The 20,802-nt window shown below is 31.0% G+C and overlaps 3 protein-coding genes across 3 annotated transcripts, besides 7 other annotated features; all 3 read left to right on the top strand.

The window, feature by feature from the left end:
* Window positions 1-2,163: 2,163 nt before the first annotated feature.
* Window positions 2,164-2,249: a mobile genetic element.
* Window positions 2,164-2,249: a terminal%2Cinverted (terminal inverted repeat of MuDR-N2_TV transposon ID:TVAGG3_0198860).
* A 2,071-nt stretch (window positions 2,250-4,320) lies between these two features.
* Window positions 4,321-4,374: a mobile genetic element.
* Window positions 4,321-4,374: a terminal%2Cinverted (terminal inverted repeat of MuDR-N2_TV transposon ID:TVAGG3_0198850).
* A 1,700-nt stretch (window positions 4,375-6,074) lies between these two features.
* Window positions 6,075-7,305, top strand: TVAGG3_0198840 (N-acetylphosphatidylethanolamine-hydrolyzing phospholipas protein; the record flags this gene model as incomplete). Its single annotated transcript, XM_001319475.2, has 1 exon — window positions 6,107-7,132. The coding sequence occupies one exon, from the start codon at window positions 6,107-6,109 to the stop codon at window positions 7,130-7,132; it is 1,026 nt and encodes a 341-aa protein (XP_001319510.1).
* Window positions 7,306-8,594: 1,289 nt separating this feature from the next.
* Window positions 8,595-14,680, top strand: TVAGG3_0198830 (Piezo-type mechanosensitive ion channel component family; the record flags this gene model as incomplete). Its single annotated transcript, XM_001319474.2, has 1 exon — window positions 8,753-14,611. One exon carries the CDS (start codon window positions 8,753-8,755, stop codon window positions 14,609-14,611), a length of 5,859 nt encoding a protein of 1,952 aa, XP_001319509.1.
* A 2,789-nt stretch (window positions 14,681-17,469) lies between these two features.
* Window positions 17,470-18,903, top strand: TVAGG3_0198820 (protein ubiquitination; the record flags this gene model as incomplete). Its single annotated transcript, XM_001319473.1, has 1 exon — window positions 17,470-18,903. The coding sequence occupies one exon, from the start codon at window positions 17,470-17,472 to the stop codon at window positions 18,901-18,903; it is 1,434 nt and encodes a 477-aa protein (XP_001319508.1).
* A 194-nt stretch (window positions 18,904-19,097) lies between these two features.
* Window positions 19,098-20,084: a mobile genetic element.
* A 12-nt stretch (window positions 20,085-20,096) lies between these two features.
* Window positions 20,097-20,134: a mobile genetic element.
* Window positions 20,097-20,134: a terminal%2Cinverted (terminal inverted repeat of Banshee-A3 transposon ID:TVAGG3_0198800).
* Window positions 20,135-20,802: the final 668 nt, after the last annotated feature.

Below are 20,802 nucleotides of genomic sequence, written 5' to 3'. Positions count from 1 at the left end.
TAGATAGTTAAGCATTGTAAGATTCTTTAGGAGGAATTTGCTTTGATTTTTGAAATTTCTTATAAAATTAAGGTGAAGATTGTTTAAATTATTTTTATTTTTTTCAAGTTAGAATTTTTTTTTGAATGGAAAATATGAAATAGGGATGCGTTAAACACGCCATTTGACCGGGCGTACATTTTTTTGTTCGCCCAAAAATTTCGCCATTTGAGAAATTCAAAAATTAAAAATAAAATTTTAATCTTGATTTTTTTATTTTCGTGATTTTTTTGAACTTACATAAGCGATGAAATACTTTTTTTTAAGTAATCGTTTATTATATATAAATATATCTTAATAAATTTAATTCCTTAAGGTAGAGCGTGTTCAAATTTAAAATCTCATACAATATTTTCTTAATGGCGTATTTTTCTGAGGTCGCCCAAATAAAGGCGAATTCAAAATTGAGAACTCTAAGGCGTATGGCGAGTATTCAAAATGTACGCCACTTACAAAATATTGAATGTGGATTATCAATTTTTTGGCGTGTTCAATTTCAAATTTTGATATTTATGTTTATTTGATTCAGTATAATGCTAAGAATTAAAATATAAAATTCATAGAATTTTTTCTTTGAAAATATTTTACATTTTTATTAGACCACTCCTAGACTAGTCATCAGGTTATCCTCAGATCATCCTCAGACTACTCCTTATCAGATTACTCATCATCCTCAGACTACTCCTTAGACCCCTCCTCATCAGACTACTCCTCAGATCTTCCTCATAAGACTCCTCCTCAGATCTTCCTCCTGAGACTACTCTTCAGACTACTCCTTAGAGTCATCCTCATCAGACTAGTCCTCAGATCTTCCTCATAAGACTCCTCCTCAGATCTTCCTCTTGAGACTACTCTTCAGACTACTCCTTAGAGTCATCCTCATCAGACTAGTCCTCAGATCTTCCTCATAAGACTCCTCCTCAGATCTTCCTCCTGAGACTACTCTTCAGACTACTCCTTAGAGTCCTCCTCATCAGACTAGTCCTGAGACTAGTCCTCAGACTACTCCTGAAACTACTCCTCAGATTATCCGCAGACTCCTCCTCAGATTATCCTCAAACTCCTCAGACTACTCCTCGGTCTAATCCTCAGACTCCTCCTCAGATTATCCTCAAACTCCTCAGATCATCCTCAAACTCCTCAGATTATCCTCAAACTCCTCAGATCATCCTCAAACTCCTCAGATTATCCTCAAACTCCTCAGATTATCCTCAAACTCCTCAGATTATCCTCAAACTCCTCAGACTACTCCTCAAACTCCTCAGATTATCCTCAAACTCCTTAGATTATCCTCAAACTCCTCAGATTATCCTCAAACTCCTCAGATCATCCTCAAACTCCTCAGATTATCCTCAAACTCCTCAGATTATTCTCAAACTCCTCAGATCATCCTCAAACTCCTCAGATTATCCTCAAACTCCTCAGATCATCCTCAAACTCCTCAGATTATCCTCAAACTCCTCAGATTATTCTCAAACTCCTCAGATCATCCTCAAACTCCTCAGATTATCCTCAAACTCCTCAGATTATCCTCAAACTCCTCAGATTATCCTCAAACTCCTCAGATTATTCTCAAACTCCTCAGATCATCCTCAAACTCCTCAGATTATCCTCAAACTCCTCAGATTATCCTCAAACTCCTCAGACTACTCCTCAAACTCCTCAGATTATCCTCAAACTCCTTAGATTATCCTCAAACTCCTCAGATTATCCTCAAACTCCTCAGATTATTCTCAAACTCCTCAGATTATCCTCAAACTCCTCAGATTATCCTCAAACTCCTTAGATTATCCTCAAACTCCTCAGATTATTCTCAAACTCCTCAGATCATCCTCAAACTCCTTAGATTATCCTCAAACTCCTCAGACTACTCCTCAAACTCCTCAGATTATCCTCAAACTGCTCAGATTATCCTCAGCATATGCTTCTGAACGTTGAGGATGTCTAAAAGACTTCCTTTAGAGCAATATTCAAGAATAATGAAGAAATGGCCTTCTTCAATGAAGTAGTCATAGATGCGGACAATGTTTGGATGATTGAGGTTGGAAAGGATCTCTGCTTCACCCATGAAGCTATTAAAGTACCTTTCTGTTAAGTTGTCACAATTGCTTGACTTGCATACGAGGGTCGTTACCGATTTTGTAATTTAATCGTTATCGTTATCGATTTTGTAATTTAATCGTTATCGTCTTTTTCTAAACGTGCATTTTCTTCATATTGGGATAATGAACATAACTTGTTCTGAGCTTCCAATGCACAAATCGTTTTTATTCTAAATGGATTCATTCCTACAAGTTTGGCAGAAATCAGTGAATATCATCATATATCGAATTCTTCAATTTGGCAATTTATTTAAAATCGTTCTCAAGAATTCTTATCTTCTTGTAGTAAAATAAAACGGAAATGCGAAAACAAACTTTTATTCGATATTACAAAAAAAAATTATATTGATCGCTAAGATTTAAATACGTATAGTTTAAGTATATGTGGTATCATTATGTGCATATTCTGATATATATACTTGAATGATATCACAAAAATAACAGAAATACAAATCTTGAATTAAATTATATCATAGAATACAATTTTAATAAACGAAAAATCAAACCCTCTCGCAATACAGCCATTTTTAAGAGTAGTTCTTTCAAGATCTTCGAAGATTTGGAAGATCTTGGAAGAACTGCTCTCTAAATGGCTGTAGCTTCGGTATTGTTACTATCAAGTAGAAAGTTACGGTAATTACTGCCATTTTAAGAGTAGTTCTTTCAAGATCTTCGAAGATTTGGAAGATCTTGGAAGAACTGCCCTCTAAATGGCAGTAGTTTCGATGTTAACATGATAATATGAGTGAAATTTTCTTATTTGAAGTCGGTTAAAGAGCAGTTCTTTCAAGTTCCTTCAAATCAGGAAGGGTCTTGACAGAACTGTCCTCTTATTGATTGGAATACCGGTATTTTACGTTGGTAAATGCTTGATTTGAATTGGGGGCTGAGTGTTGGAGAAAAAAAAACATTAAAAAAATAAAAAGTGCCAAAATAAAAGAATTCAATCTACATATATATAGTATTTCTAGGCCTGTCCAAACTTTTAAAAAAGCTTACCACTGGGTCCCACAGGGATTGGCCTAAGTATTTCTTAATAGAATGTGAAATAAAGTAAAATTAACTATATTCAAAATGGAAAAAAATCCAAAAAAATTTTGAAAAAAAGAATTTCATGATAAAAAGCATAAATTTTGCATCAGAAAATTAAATTCAGGTATTTTTTTGAAATAGAAAGAGTCCTAAAATTAGTTAAAAATCATTTTTTATTCAAAAGAAACGCTATTTTTAAGGAATTGAAAAGAATTTTATTTAATAATATTTTATTTATAGAATTTGCATATATCATATGCATAGACATATTGAATTGTAAACATGAGAACACTAATTACATTAACTTGTCGTTCAAATTATTGCATCGAGAAAAAAGTGCTATAAATTTACTCAATTAGTTTACAAACATAAATATTTGGCATAAACTTTACGTTTGTAAACTAATTTGGTAAACTCGTAGTTCAAATTATTGCATCGAGAAAAAGTGCTATAAATTTACTCAATTAGTTTACAAACGTAAATATTTGGCATAAACTTTACGTTTGTAAACTAATTGAGTAAACTCGTAGTTCAAATTATTGCATCGAGAAAAAGTGCTATAAATTTACTCAATTAGTTTACAAACGTAAATATTTGGCATAAACTTTACGTTTGTAAACTAATTTGGTAAACTCGTAGTTCAAATTATTGCATCGAGAAAAAAAGTGCTATAAATTTACTCAATTAGTTTACAAACGTAAATATTTGGCATAAACTTTACGTTTGTAAACCAATTTGATTAAATTTAGTAAATTTTAGTTCGAATGCACGTTTTCTCGGTAAATCATTTTTTAGACCTCAAATGAGATGTATGATCATATGAGTCACATATGATTTAATCCGAATATGTGTGAGAATTGAGTTTAAAACGAAGTTTATTTTTTAGACTATATTTCGCCATTTTAAAATGTGTAATAATGATATAATTCGCATGAAATTGAAAAATATTGACTGGATGTGTAATGGTTTTATAATTGCAATGTTGATTTGATCGAATTTAAATGAATATATAACGCGATGAAATTTCGAATTGCTCAAATGTCTGTAATTCATATATGGTGCACATATTAATATTACATTTCGTTGATATTTACCACATAAACCTTTAAATATTAAGTCATTTTAAAGTTATATGCGATTTAGTTCCAAAATGCACGTTTAGAAAAAGACGATAACGATTAAATTACAAAATCGATAACGACCCTGCATACGAAGTAAGAATTATATTTAAGGCTCTTTACAGTATAGCAGGAACCATAAGTACCTTTGTTAAGGTATTTTACAAGCTGGTAATCATGCTTAAGAAGGAGTTCTGCAAAGTTTGTAGACATTATTGAATAATGAATTATTGCTCTCAATTTTTGATAAATAAAATAAAAATTGGTAATATGATTAGAAATTGTGTGATCTATAAATGAATATTTAGCAGCGTAAAATAAATTGAAAGGTTCAATGAGATTAAGCCATTTACGTCAAATTCAATTTTGTATTTGTGGGCTTTTTATGAATTTTTTGATGTTAATAGGATAGGTATTGGATAGTAATGATAAATTTTCATTCTCAATTTAACTATTCAATTATTCAAGACGTTTATCGAAATAGATTATTCCTTTAAAATTAGATATATGGCTAAGAATTATACCATATTAATTTGTTTACTTCCAATAATACCGTACTACTGAAAAATTTCAAAAACCTGGCAGATGAGGATAACATTGATAAAATATGAACTATATTAATCAAGATGCTATAAGAGTTATTAATAATTGAATCATAGATGCTGCTTTAGAATGCACTTTGATTTTATAATATTGAGAAATGTCAAATTAAAATATTAAAAATATAAATGTAGATACATTGCTGAGTAATATTATCCTAAAATTAATTATTATTTTTTGAATACTTCTAAATTATGAGTGATTTTATTTTTTACTTCAGAGAATTCTTACATATCACTATGTTTCAAACCGAAAGAACAAATTTTACTATTAATCCAGATTTTTGAGAGAATCGAAGTAAATTCAGAGTTCTCACAATTTAATTATTTACTAAAATAGCTTCTAGATTATCATTCATACACAAATCTTAACTTGAAATTCGACATAATCAAATTCAATAAAACTCGATATCTTTGATCAATTTTATATAATATCAAATTCTTGTATGTATCTGATTCAAATTTCATAATTTCTTATTTCAGTTTTGTAAACTTTTCCTCAATTTATTAACCGAATGGTTTAATTTATTTTAACCTATCAGATATATCCAGTGCATTTTTCATTATAGGATTAATTTCAATCAAACCGAAAAAATGTAACTAATTTCAAAGCGATTTCATTCTCACGATTCAAAAATTAAACATTCTTTTTTTTGATGCTTATAACATATTTATTATTAATGACCAAATTGTTAAAATAACGTATCTTCTCAATTTTGCTGTTGCTTTTTATATTTTTTTTTTGTCAAGCCTGATTTAATGATCAATATACTTATATTCTTATTATATCGGCTATATTACATTAATTGCACTACTTCTTTTTATTTTTTTCTCTCATTTTTCATTGTTTTTTGTTATAATGCCCATTTTATTATTGGCATGCCCATCCATAGCGAAGTAACTCCAAATTTCATATTGTTTCCTCTCTTTAATACAATTTCAATATCCTCCGAATTCCATAATCAGAATTTTCTCTCAAATATTAGATAAATAAGTCATTGGCTGTAAGGACAAATTCTTTACCTATTTGAATTGCACATACATGCAAAATTTTTTATCAATTTTCGCCAAACTAGCTCATATCGTTTTTTCGTTTATCAATTCTTATTCTAAACTATCTTTGCATTCCAAATGTATAATTTATCTTTCATAAAATTTTTGCGAAAAATTCAAAAGAATGGGTACTTGATAAGAGTTCAATCATTTTTTCAAAAAGATGAAGAGCAACCAGCAGGTATATGGCTGTATCCCAGAAAACCTACCGTCATATAATGATGCACACCATGCAAATGGCTATTTTGTTAACAATCATGGATATCCATATGCAGAATATGAAGATATTGGAATGGGAACAGCAAGACTATTCTTCAAATTCTTTTTTGGAGAAAAGGATGTAACAAGAGAAATGCCACATCGTAATCCAAAATCAGATTTTAATCTTGGAAATGGAATAAGAGATTGGTGGATTGGCCATGCAACTAACTTAATCCAGATCAAAGACAAGTTTATCCTAACAGATCCAATTTTTGAGAAGTCTTGCTCCCCTTTGAAAATTGGAAATTCAAGGAAAACCCCTGCCGCATGCAAGATTGAGGAATTACCTAAAATATCTTACGTGCTGATCTCTCATAGCCATTATGATCACTTGAACAAAGGATCAGTCAAGAAAATCAAGTCCCTTTTCCCAGAATGTCACTTTTTGGTTCCTCTTGGAGTTGGCAAAATTTTATCGAGTTGGGGAATCAAAAATTACACTGAGTTCGATTGGAGAACACATTTAACTATCGAAGACATCAACTTCACATGCTTCCCAGCAAGACATGGAAGCGCACGCTCATTATCCGATTCAAACGTAGTTTTGTGGTGTTCATGGTTAATTGAATATGAAAATGTGAAGATTTACTTCACTGGAGATACAGCTATCGGCCCACATTTTGCAGAAATCAAGGAGACAATCGGAAGAGGACCAGACCTTATGATTGCTGGTATTGGACCAACAGCTCCAAGTGGAATGATGAGAACAGTTCATATGGATGGAAAAGATGCCTGGAATATGGCAAAGGACATTGGAGCTGCTAAACTCACTCCAATGCATTATGGAACATTTCCTCTGGGAATGAAGCCAGCTAAAACAGATCTTGACATCTTTATGGAAAATGCTGAACATGGAAAGGAATTAGTTATCAACATTGGTGGAAGAATCGATTGGAATGGAACTGAATTTGTTAAGGCTGATTTGTAAAAATTTTCTTATTTAATTTCTAATAATACTTTGTCAATATTTCTAAAAACGAATTTCTATATAACATATAGATATTTATTCGTTTAACAAGAACTCTTTCATGAAAATAGCACAAGATTTTTTTGCCAATCACTCCAAATCACCTGATTTTATGAATATATGTCGAAGATCACACGCAATTAATAAAAATATTTTTTAGTTTTCAAAAAGGTACTTTTAATGGGCCAAAAATTGAAAAATTTTAATTTCTCTAGTTTCTAGCCAGAATTAATATAGAGTTCATATGCAAAAAGTGAAACTACTATGGTGTGGAAAAAATATCAAAGTTCCCCACTTAAACACTATATATATATATAAAAAAAATTTAAATCGACAATGGAAGATATTAGTTTAAGCATCATTTACTTGTTATTTCTCTCATAAAATTGTATAACCCTTGCGAAATTTAATCACAGCACTGTAGAAAGGTAATTAGCTGCGAAAGATTGGTGCAAAAGCACAAAACCTTATCGGCTCATTTGAAATAGTATCATATGGCCTTTGCACTGTTCCATTCTTTCATAATGCATGGGAGATAAGAGAGATGGACCCCTCAAATAAGCCCTCAATTTATCAGTCCTTTTTTACAAATTTGAAGTAAATAAAGCCTAAAGGTAGTCTCACGAGAAAACTGACGGTAAAAATTCGATGAAACCAGGTGCATTGTATAGTACATATATGTGGTAAATAAATGTCGATTAGCTTTGTAAAAAATATCCCACAGTTTTTGAGATCTTGAAAACGGCCATTCAAAAAGTCGAAAATTTTCGCGAGATGTTAATGGGCAAGACAGTTTTTCGACAAATAAATCGTAAACATGGGAATTAAAATAAGGCGTTATATTACATATATGGTAAAGAATATGGATGTGAAGAGCGTTAGTAGAATGGAAAGACTTTGAAATTTTAAAAAATTTATCTGGACTAAAAAATTATTTGATTATAAAAAACATATATAGTATTAAAGATTAAGTTACATTATGTACAAAATAACTTTTTATTGTTATTTGATTTTGATAGCATTATTAGCTGAATATGAAAAATCTCGTAGAAATAATCATTTCATTCAGACATAAGTATTGGATTGTTTCCCAACAAGCATAATAACACACGTTTCATATTATAATTTATTCCATTTCTGTACAAAATTTAGATAACGATATCAAATAAAAAAAACTGTGGCATTTTTTTACTTCAAACTATCATGAAGTGTAACCAAATTGGGTGAGTATTCTTGCTATCAGTATGACATGAAAAAGTGAACGACAAAAATTGAAGATATTGTAGTTAACTCGGATTTTTTTAATTGCAAACACATCTATAATTTGTTTAAATATCATTTATTATATCAAAATCGAAAAATTCGTTTTTGGAAATCTTTGAATTTATGAGAAGTTCTACAAAGACACTTACAAATATAGCGTTTGCAATAAAAAGGCTCTTTAATCTTCTTCATCCTTGCTCAGAAACTTCTACTGGTTACCTTACGGGTAACCTGCAAAGCTGCTTCCAAGGCATCGGGAAAATAACGTATTTTCGTGAGACTACCTTTTAAAGCCTTTATAAAATTTTTTTAGAAATTATGAATCAAGAAACTGAATTACGTGAAGTCATGGATTCAACCTTGATTCAGCCCTCAGAAGATACAAACGAAATCAAGTTTTCTGTGGGTAAATTACTTTGTTTACTCGAAGCGGTTCTTCCTATTTTATGGATTTACGCAGCTTGCGAAGCATCCTACATAGGTACGCTACTGCACATGGTATTCATCTTTTTCTACTCAATCGGTATGAATTCTGTACGAATTATGACAAATTCTTTATATAAATGGCCTTTCCTATTTGTTTTACTCTCACAAGTATATTCAGCTCTTTACGTTATCGCAGAGCTAAGTATCTATTACATGCCGCAGAATAAAAAGGTCAAAATCACCCCAATTTTGAAATTATTAGATTTATTCAACAAAGAAGACAAGAATCTCTTCAAAACACCATATTTCGTTCTTCAGATTGTCTTGATAATCATAAACTTCATCTATCTCACATCCAGAAGTACATTTATTTTACTGTGGTACAAACAATCGAGATTTGTTATTATCAAGCATTTAATGGTATTAATTCGTCCAATATTCTTGTTTACATTAGCTGTTTTAGTTACTTCTTGCAATTCATTAAAATTATCTTTCATGCCAGTGATTTTCGCACTTACAATCATCTCATTCTCATTACTCTCATTAAATCTTGCCAATTGGATTACGTGGATCTACTGGATCATCTACATTTTGGCTGATTTTGCTTTCATCGCCTACAAAGACCAAACATTCAAGGAACCAGTCGGCTACAACTGGGTTCCACGCTGGGCTGTCGTATCAAGCGCAGCTACGAATTTACTCTTTTTGGGAATGATTATCGGTGTAAATCGAAATACAACAGTTCATACGATCAGATTGTTCAAGAACGCGACTGCTCCTACCTGGTTTATGGATATTATACCATACGTTGTCTTAATTTCGTGTGGAGTTTTCTGTATTTGCAGAGATGCTTGGGAATCGTTCGGAGTTCTTGCTCTTGCATGCTTTACAACATTATTCGGCTTGAAGTTCCTCCAAAAAGCCTCCAGATTCGTTCTAACAGCGTTGGCAATTGTATATTGTTATCAAATCTTCGATGATCTGGCCAGGAACAAAACAGAGCATCATCCCAAGTACAACCTTGTCATCTGCACCCTCCAAGCCATCTCAGCTGTCTTCGTTCATTGTAATCCGATGATAAGAACGAATCCTAACCATCAAAACACGGAAAGTCAGGTGATAAAGGTCATTGCACAATATATTATCACTATAATTTTCATTGGTTTAGTACTTTTGAACGCAATTTTCTCATCTCAATATCATTATTTAGCTTCTGACTTCCCTCTGTTCTGTATGATACTCATATTGTGGTTCAAACTATTTTACAATTGGGTTTGGGCCTTCCTCAATGTTATAACGTTTGTTTCTACTAGTATTTATTTCATTAACCCGTTATTAAAGAAGAAAATCAACATTGAGTGGCTTTTCGATATCACAGTCACCAAAGATCCAAAAGTCATGTTCTCAAAAGTCTGGCCGTTCCTTGTTCTCTTCATTTTGACCGCAATTTTGAGATATTACTACAGACAACCGCCAATGATCGTTGTAAAGTTCTCAAAAACAGTTGGCGTGTTCGTATGTTTATGTCTCAGCTGCATATACATACAAAATTCCATTTTTACAGTTTTATATCAGTTATTAATCATCGGAAACCTGTTTTTATACAAGTTCCACTCCGTACTCATGATTATCAACTCAGCCTCGACATCATGCCACCTTCTAACCATTCTTTTGTTCAGTTACGAACAAATTAAACCTTATATCGAGAAGAAAGAGTTGATTTTGAAGCTGTTTGGCATCATAGAGAATCCAAATGTCTTCAAAGACATCATGTTACCTAATATTATCCTGATTTTGTACTCAGTTTTCGCATCAATTTCAAGAAAGTACGATGAACCAAACGGAAACACAAAAATTCCACATTTCTTGGAATTGATAATCAACAATTTGTGGGCAATTACGATCAAATTCTCGTTTTACCTGTTTTGGTCCTCAATTTTCCTTGTTGTCATCGTTTCAAAGGGTGTTTCCATAGTAGGATCCCTCATGATCATGGTATTAGGCGTTCTAAAGGTCACAGGAGTCAGAACAAACGCAATTGGAATTTTATTGTATATTATTTTCATCGCGGACGTGTTGGTTGTTACTGCTATTGACATAACAAATACTTCTGATAGCGTAAAGAAGGTTTTCAAGCTCATTGGACCGTTAGTTAACACATCAACTGCAAAATTTGCGAATGTCATCGTTTGTTTGTGCGCATTCCTCAATATGTCGCACTTCAGAGTCACGGAGATCTCAGAATACGTAAAACTTGTTGGAAATTCCCTTTCATCAATTTTATTATCTGCAGTTGAGTTGACGTTATCCATCATGGCCATACAGGAATCGAACATTCTCAGCATTTTCGGTGTCGTTTTGGTTTTCGTTCTCTTAATTAAACCGAATTTGTCTTTATGTTCGGCCAGACTCATTACAATCATATTAACAATCATATTAGGATATGTATTGACCTTCAAGATCATCACGATCAACACTAAAAATGATTGGATGTCTTATTTACTGCTTCATGACGTAAAAATGGTCGAAATCTTCTACATCTTCCTTACAATGTTCGCATTATGCTTGTTCTGCGAGTACGGATCACTCACTGGCTCTCTTGGCCCAACATTTTTGACTGCATATTACACAACTATTTGTTCCATTGTTGCTGTCATCATTTCGTTGACAGGAACAACATATCTGATACTTGTTCATTCACTGCTACTCATCATTAACCTTGTTTATACAAGCCACAACAAGTATTTCCATATTTACTCGTTTAAAGTGGCAATTTTCTACTGTTTCGGAAATCTTCTGATGAAATCTTTCAGACCATTGAGGATATTCACACAATCAGAGACAGAAATCGACAGAATCTTCGGTTTCAGAGGAAAAGATAATTTCCAGTGGATTTTCGTTTACTGGCTCGAATTTCTTTTGAACAATGCACTCAATAGTCCAAGCTACCTCGATATCTACAACAAGGAGAAGCGTAGATGCCAATACAGAAAAGATAGACAAATAATCATCCAAGACTTGTTCAAATTGGACCAAGAATACTGCGACGAGTACTTCAACAAAGAATTGGACAGACTCAAAGCAGGAGTTTACAGTTTAAACGTGACAAACGACACGACATCCGAATCTCCTGATTTAATTCAATTCGAAGCCATGGTAAATCGTCAGGATGATATTCAGAACAACGATGTCCCAGTACAAGAAGCAGAAAACTACAATCAGCAACAAAATCAGGAAAATCAAACAAATGAACAACAAGAAAATGCTGGTAATGATCCTAATAACGCTGTAGTCGTTCCTACTTCTACTAGAGTATTCTACATTTCTTTATTAAAGTGGATATTCGGTTTAATTTGGGGAGTTGTTGTCAGATTGGTCGATAGACTTACTGTAATGATAACATACTTCACGGATATCAACTTAGAACCACGAGTTCATACTGGATTTTTGAATAAATTGAAAGAAATGATGGAAACAATGGTTTCTGTCTACAAGTCCGACCATGTATTGCAGATTCCAGACCAATACACCGATTTCGTCAAGACGATTCCTCTTTCTTTCCTCAGACATTTCCAAATTTTCGAACCATTGGAACTCAAAAAAGTGACACCCGAAGAAAGATTTTCAGTATTTTATTATTACTTGAAAGTCATATCCAGACAGATCATTCCTGCATTATTATTAGTGATGGCGATCTTTTATCCAATGGAAGAAAGATCAATTTTCGGAATTTTGTTCTTTTTCCTTTCTTTGACAACACTTTCCTTTAATATACAATCCTATCTTCCTTTTGTCATCTTATCTATTGTTTATATGCTTTTAAGATGTATTTTAGGTTGTTACGGCGTCAAAGACATAATTTCCAGTTTTTTGGTCGAAGACAAATACAGGAAAATCCAAATTTCGAAGGTTTTGGGATTAGATCTCAATAAATCTCAAAAGGCTTATCTATATATTGTCTTCATTTTGTCTGTCGCTTCTCAACACTTCACTTTTAATCATCCCCCTCAAATTCGAAACATAAAACCGTCACAAACCGTCAAAAAGACACTTTCTGAGAAAATCAAAGAGAGAATCAACATGAAATCATTTGTCAAGTACCATTTCAACAAGTTATGTTTTACAATTGACATAACCGCTTTTATTTTGTCACTTTTTAGTTATTTAGGGTGGACAATTTCGAGTTCAGCCAATTCTATGTTGAGTGGCTCTGCGACTATTACTTATGACTTTGTTTTCTTCTTGATGGGCAATTTCTTGTTCATTTTGTTGATACAATGGGTCATAATTTCAGAACACAAATCATGGCTGTTTTCTTTCAATTTGTTGTATTCAATTTTCACTTTTGTTTACATGTCATTTTTAATTCCTGTGTTTACAAATAACGGTTGTTTCGAACACTTCACTTTCTGGTTATTCTTCTTCTTGCGATTAACATCAGAGATGATTTTATCTATCAATTGTTTGTTTGGATTTTGCAAAGTTCCTCCTTCAATAGGAAATCCAAATCCATTAGTTGTTTACGTGAAAATTTTGATTGTCAACGCTGTTCCTTTCTTATTCGAGTTCATTTATTTGATCAAATGGTTGGCAAGTACTACATCATTAGATTTGTTCGATTTCTTCATTATTTCACAAATGAAATCGAAATTCATGAAACAGTTGAGTTATTTGAAACTTTGGCCTCTCGACAACAAAAAGAAATCGCATATTATTGGTTATTTGTTCATATTAGCTCTGTTCGCTCTATTATTTGTTCCTTTCATTGTTATGATGTCTTCAAGTTCAACATCAAAACCAAATCCTGTAAAAGTGGCATCAGTTTCAATAGGAATTTACGGTTTGCCAGAAATTTGGTCTGGTACAGTTTTACCTGATGAATCCAACATTTTCAGTGACACGATGCAGAGAGAGATTCTCAACTTGAATGACCCAATGTTAGATGCTTTTTACTCGAATAATAAGAAAGAAAGTCAGTATTTCCAGTATCCTGACATTACATTGACAAATTGGCAGATTTCTGATTCTTCAGCGAATTACGCATTGAATAAAATGACTAAGTTCATTCCTTACGTCAATTTCAAGTTCACAACCACATCTCCAACAACTAAATTGACAACAGACCAAATAACTATTACAAAGACAGGAAACAATTTGGATGAAGAACAAATTAAAACTCTCAAAGAAATAATTAATTGTACATTAAATACACAAGAACCAGAAAATTTGTCATTGAACATTGAAAACTTGATACCTCTTTACTTCACAATTCCTTTGAGCGACGAAGCAACATTCATTAATAAGTACTATTTCAACTTGTCTATGCAGTTCATGAAATCACAATCATCAGGACAATTTTATTGGTTGATTTCTGTGAACAAGACAGAGGATATGCCTGATTTTGTTGAAGAAGGAGCTTTGAGTTCTGCTGTTTATTGCAAACCAAGTTACAACGCTGTTATTGGATCGTTGTTGACAAGTACAGGTGGTTTCTATGGTTTGTATGTTTTTATCATCTTTACTTGCGGAACATTCGTTAGATCTTTCATCACGAGTTTCTTCCAGGATTTGTGGATCGACAGAATGGGAAATCCAGAGATTTTCTTGAATGTGATTTTGGCAATCGAAGCACACAGGAATACAGGAGATTTGCCAATGGAATACGCAACAGCAACAATGATTCTAAACACTGCAAGGTCTTTGCACAATATGGCAAAGATAGGAAAGACTGTAAAAGTCAAAGAAGCTTAATAAAAATAAAACTATTTTATTTCTATTTAAAATCTAAACATTTTTATATAGCTACATTAATAATGAAAATAAACAAATATGAGAGTTAAACATATGAGAATTAATGGTACACTTACGCCCCTAAGACAGAAAATATTAAGTGCACCATTAATTTTTTGGGTTAAAAGTAGGTTCCAAAAAAATTCTACTGTGAATTGAATTTGGGAATTTTTTGGGCCCAAAGAAGGGGTGATACCTGATTATTTTAAAAATGAAGCATTACAATAACTCAATATACAAATAAATTAGAACTGAATAAATAGTAATATAACAAAATATATACATAGAGATAGCTGCTCTATAAACCGTAGCTCATTGTTGATTACTTTTTTCAATGAAATGCCAATAGAGGCTAAATAAGCTAAGCGTAATATAAATAGATAAACAATCAAGAACACGCATTTTCCAATCATCTTCCTTTTCAGGGTTCTTTTTCTTCGCTTCACGAATATTTTTATTATATATATAGTGAAACTCTTCTGAATCTAATGAGATTTTTTTCAACAGTAATTTCGATATTTCTATCAATTTCTTTATAGAAAATATATTCAAATGCTTATTTTTTTTGAGAGAGTCTTCTCAAAATTGAGAATGGATTTCAATTTTATCTAACAGTAGATATTACAATAGGATATGGTCATAGTATAAGTTGGAGGGGGCCGGTTTTTTTTGCAATTAGGGGCGTGTCAAATCGGGAATTTGCAGAAAAAAGTGCAAAAAAGTGACATTTTGATAAAGATTTGGTAGAAGGCAGTGGAGATACCTTTCCGTCTACAAATTCTGACTGTAGGACATGAAATGTTACGCCTAATAGCGTGTTTTCATCGTTGAAAATATAGTTTTTAAAAAAACAACAAAAGATTTTCTTCAATTTACAAATATCTTCTCGAGTTATTTCCATTTATCTAAGGATGCCGTTTTGCGAATAGTGTCACTTTTATAGCACTAATTTTAGGTATCTTGCGTGCGACTTAAAATATCTAAAAAAATTTTACCTCGCATTCGGAAAAGACCTTCGCCTTCGGCTCCGGCCTTTTCCGAATGCTCGGCTATAAAGTTCATTCTATGCACACCGTCCTTTTTCCTTTTTTTCTTTTTTCTTTTTCTTCTTTATTTTTCCCTCTTCTTTTTCTTTCTCTTCTTCTTCTCTCCCTCTCTCTCTTTGTTTTTCTTTTTCATTAAAATTGAATTTTTATTTCAATAATTATTACTTAAATAGGTTTCAGAATAGGCAATCCTTTAATAAATAGGAATTTTTGTGGATTCTGAATGTTCAAATTGAGAAATATCCAATTGTGGATTCATATTTTAAAAATGTTAAGATTTTATGAAGGAAAATGTCATTTCCTATTGCTATACTGTGATGTAGTTACCAGATCATGAAAGAATTTTTCATAAAAAATATATTTCATAGCGAAATCAACATATATTCATGATATCCACTTCGGAAAATGATATAATTGAATTTTGCATTTGAAATATTTAATATTTTCATAAAAATATATCGAATACAATTATCTCATTTTTGATTTGAAAGAATTCTATCGCGAAATTTTGAAAGTATCATTAACAATCCGAGAGCAATATGATGGAACAGTTATATCATTAATAGCAATTATAGGATATTTGACAATCGCAAATCGCATTTTTGACAAAATATCATGGGGGTTCTATAAGCTTATCTATATATGTAGATTCCAAAAATCATAAAATAAAAACGTGCGATTCTGACAAAAACCCGGCCAAATAGCACGAAAAATTGAATGGAAGTAGCAACTTCACTAAAAATCAATAAAATCGTGAAATTTATTATTTATTCGAAACCTTTAAACTAGTGTTCATCGAAAAAATGGAAATATCATAAATATCATTATTCTCATTTTAAAAAAGTGCCAATAAAGCGAGGTAGAAAAGTGCCAAATATCGTGATATAGGATATTTGGAGAAAGTTGCTAGCATATCCGTTTTTTTCGCAAAGCGACATCCTTAATTTATCTCAACAAAGAAGACCTAAATGATAAATCGTGCCATATGGTGCCGATTCGAGAAGATTTTGATGTAAACTAAAAGTGACACTATGATTTATATTTAAGGGTTCCTACCGACCACCTATCTCCTCTCAATTTTCATCAACTTCATAGCATCTTGTAGGCTCACATGATAGATGTATTTCATTACTACCATACACAATACGATAGTAATTCTTCATATAAAGATATACATATATGGTAGGTGAATCTCAATTATCTTAAGATAATTTTTTTTTTCATTTTTGATTGTACAAAGTACTAGGTAATAAAATCAGGACCAAGTGTATAAAATAGTTACAGTAAAACTCTGCTTCAAAAATCAAATAATTCCTAGATATTAAATTTGATTACATCAAAATATGCTTTTCTAGCAAATACAAAATAAATATAATGCATCTAAACTTAATGATGTATATCGCTGCTGAATGGATTATTAGATTTATGTAAATGTGCAACAAAAAATGGATATTTTAATGCTATTTTTGGTGTTTCAGTAAAATATTGACTCCATATATCTTGAACATAATAAACAATATATTTCCTTTTTAAAGGAAATCAAATGTGTATGTGAATAGTTTAAATTGACTTCCTCAAAATCAAAAGTGACAAAAGTAGGAGTGTGAATCGAAAGAATAAAAAAGTGACATTTTGATACGATAATATTGGTAAACAAAATTGTAAACATATTTTGACTAAGATTCATAAATGCCAATTTTATGATAGTATAGATAAGTCTAAAATAAATTATTTAAATACCATCTCGTTTGATTTTTCATTCAAAATTTTTTAATGTCCAGTGTGTGTGACCTGACGCTTAATCTCGATTATATTATTTCAAATGCCCACGAATATATAAAGGATAACAGGTTCATAGATATATTTGATACAGAAGATTTGCAAATAATTTTTCAAAAAACTACATTAACATTGGACGAATATATATCTATTCTAGAATTATGCTTGAAGAATGCAAATAGTGATAAACTATTAACTTTTATTCTCAATGCAAATGTTTTAATAAAAAACACCCAGGGAGCCACAAAAGTATGGAGCATTCAAGAAAAGAATGGAATATTCAGTAAATTTCAGTTTTATGATAATTTAAAATTATCTGAATTAATGGAAACCAAAGAACAAAATAATATTCTCAATAATAAAATAGAAAACATGATGAAAGAGAATGAATCACTAAGAATTCAAGTCAAAGAAATGAAAAACGAAATCAAATCTTTAAAAAATCAAATAAAAGAAAAAGATTTTGTTATTTATGAGTACATTAAGAATAATTTCAATAGAATTTACAAAGTTCTTGAAGAATTAACAGATAGTGGATGCAAAAAAGCTCTTTTAGAGACGAAAGATGAAAAAGGAAATACTCCTCTTCTAAAAGCTTGTGAAGAAGGGAACAATCATCTTGTTACATTACTAATTGATAGTGGATGCAACATAAAGACTGCAAATATTGAAGGAAATACTCCATTATGTCTGGCTTCTAGTAATGGACACTTTGAAATTGTTAAACATCTTCTGTCAAAAGGAGCTGATAAAGAAGCAAAAAATAATTTTGGAAACACTCCTCTAAATTGTGCTTCACTTGGAGGACAATTAGAAATTGTTAAACATCTAATTGTAAACTATGCTGATATTGCAGTCCAAGATAAATATGGAAATACACCACTTCTTCTTGCATCAATAAACGGCAAGTTAGATGTAGTTAATTATCTAATTTCAATCGGTTTCAATATAGAAGTGAAGAGCAAAATTGGAAACACGCCATTGATTTGTGCTTCAGCAAACGGAAATTTAGAAGTTGTTAAATACCTTATAAAAGCAGGAGCAAACATTGAAGCTAAAAACAATAATGGAAATACTGCATTAACTCTAGCTTCACATAGCGGGAAACTCGAAATAGTAAAATTTCTCATAGAATCCGGAGCATGCAAAAATACAAAAAACAAAAATGGTGATACTCCATTAATTATTGCTTCAAAAAGCAGGCATCTTGAAGTTGTTAAATATTTCATCTCTTTAGACGCAAATTTAGAAGATAAGAATAAAAAGGGGCATACTCCACTCATCGCTGCTTCTCGTGAAGGACATTTTGAAGTTATGAAATATCTTATCTCATGTGGAGCAAATGTAAATGCAAAAGATAAGCATGGAAATTGTGTGAAACTTTTGGAAAATGATATTACTAAGAAATCAAGTCATAATGATGTTTAAATATTCAAGATGAATAAATATTTTATCTGGATCGAATGCATCATTCATCTTGATACTCATATTATACAAGCATGCTGAAAACAAACATCTTTATAAAAGAATAAAATGAATAAAGTATTATTGTTATTCAAATGGTAAAATTTTTGGAATCAAATCATCTTAGCATTTTAATTATTCATACTGATTGTCATTAAGGGTGCACCCGTATGTACGTTTATTTGAGAGGAGGAGGATTACCCTCTCAATTTTGAGGGATTCGTTAGTTTATTTTCTCGATGAATATGCAATAAAATTTGATTTTTACCTTATCAATATACTTCATATAATATACACATGTTCATGTAAAAACTTTTTTCCAAAATCCTCTGGAATTAAGGGATTTTTGAATTTTAAGAATTTTTTTCGAATTTTTTCGAAAAAAAAATATTTTCAGAACAGCCTTAACGGCTAAGATTTAGGAACAATGTTAAGTATCAAAAAGAAAGGAGGTCTGATATAGACAACATATATCGTTGAAGGTTGAAAAAAATCTCTAATATTTGAGCCCAAAATTTCAAATTTTAATTTTTTGAAAAAAGAGGCCACCCGTATGTACGTTTATTTGAGAGGAGGAGGATTATATTTTTGAAAGGGTGAAACATTATGAATATGTTAATTATATAATAATATGTATTATTATAAAAAAGAAAAAATAAAGCACGTTAAAATTTTTCTTTCTTGATTTTTTACAAAATCTACTTAGAATTATGCAAAATATGACTAAATAATTATAAATTTCAAGTTAAATTTTAATTTTGATAAATAATTTAAATTTCAAAATATCAAGTTCAGTTCGACTATGTATGTAGTAATTCCTCAATAAAGTGCCAAAACCCTATTAAAATATATGAACATTTTCAACATTTTAATGTTTTTATTTAAAAATTTGATGGAATATGAGCTTCAAACAATTATTATGTAAATAAAAATAATTAAATATATGTATTTATTCGTATTACAACCGTAGTAAGTCGATTCTTCCTTTCTTCTACTGAGTTTTGAATTTGATTTCGAATTGTAAAGAGATTCAAAGGGAAAATACTAGCGGATAAAAACTACCTCCATGAAAGGGTCATAATGGACTCAAGTTGTATTTTTTGATATTTTTTGCTTTTCGAGCCTAAATAGGTAGCCAAGATAATTGATAAGTTTACTGTTGTAAACAGAAATTCATCAAAAGTGACACCTCAGAAAAGCTCAAATATTGAATTTTTGGAACTTTTGATAGAGCACGTTTTTAAATATTAATTAAAGTCAATTTTATTTTTCATATTCAAATGGACTGAGTGTTAACATTTAACATTTTTTGCTAATTGTCGTCAAAAATTAGGCGTAAAGCAAAAATTAATATTTCATATGGTTTTATGATAGATAAGCATTATATTCCCACTCATTATATTCGTAAATTTTGAGGTTTATCCTTCGCTTTTAAGATCATTGAATTTGATTTTTATATTAAATAGTTATATATTAGTAAGGGTTTCGTTTTGCTAAAATTGTCACTTTTATAGCATATTTGTTTTTGGATGTTTTGCGAAACCAAAAAAAAAAACTATGATATACAATGTGTGTGTAAAGAAAATACTTTATTTACTAGTTAAAAAATCATTTGGTATTGATCAAGTTATTTTTTCTGGATAAGATATTATATGGATAATTGGATAGAAAATACAATTATATAATCTTGTACCTGGTTTAATTAAGCTAATTGTCATCAGAAACTTGTAATTTTTATGAATTTCAGATTTTCTTTTCATTACTGCTTTTCTTAATAGGTCAAGTTCTTATTTACGTTATAAAGTATGATATTTACAAATATCAAGTTATCGTGTTTTTTGAGAAATTATGAGAAACAAACAA

Source organism: Trichomonas vaginalis, chromosome IV, assembly GCF_026262505.1.
Source record: "Trichomonas vaginalis G3 chromosome IV, whole genome shotgun sequence".
In the NCBI taxonomy this organism is placed as follows: Eukaryota; Parabasalia; order Trichomonadida; family Trichomonadidae; genus Trichomonas; species Trichomonas vaginalis.
This window is presented reverse-complemented; position numbering and strand designations above follow the sequence as displayed.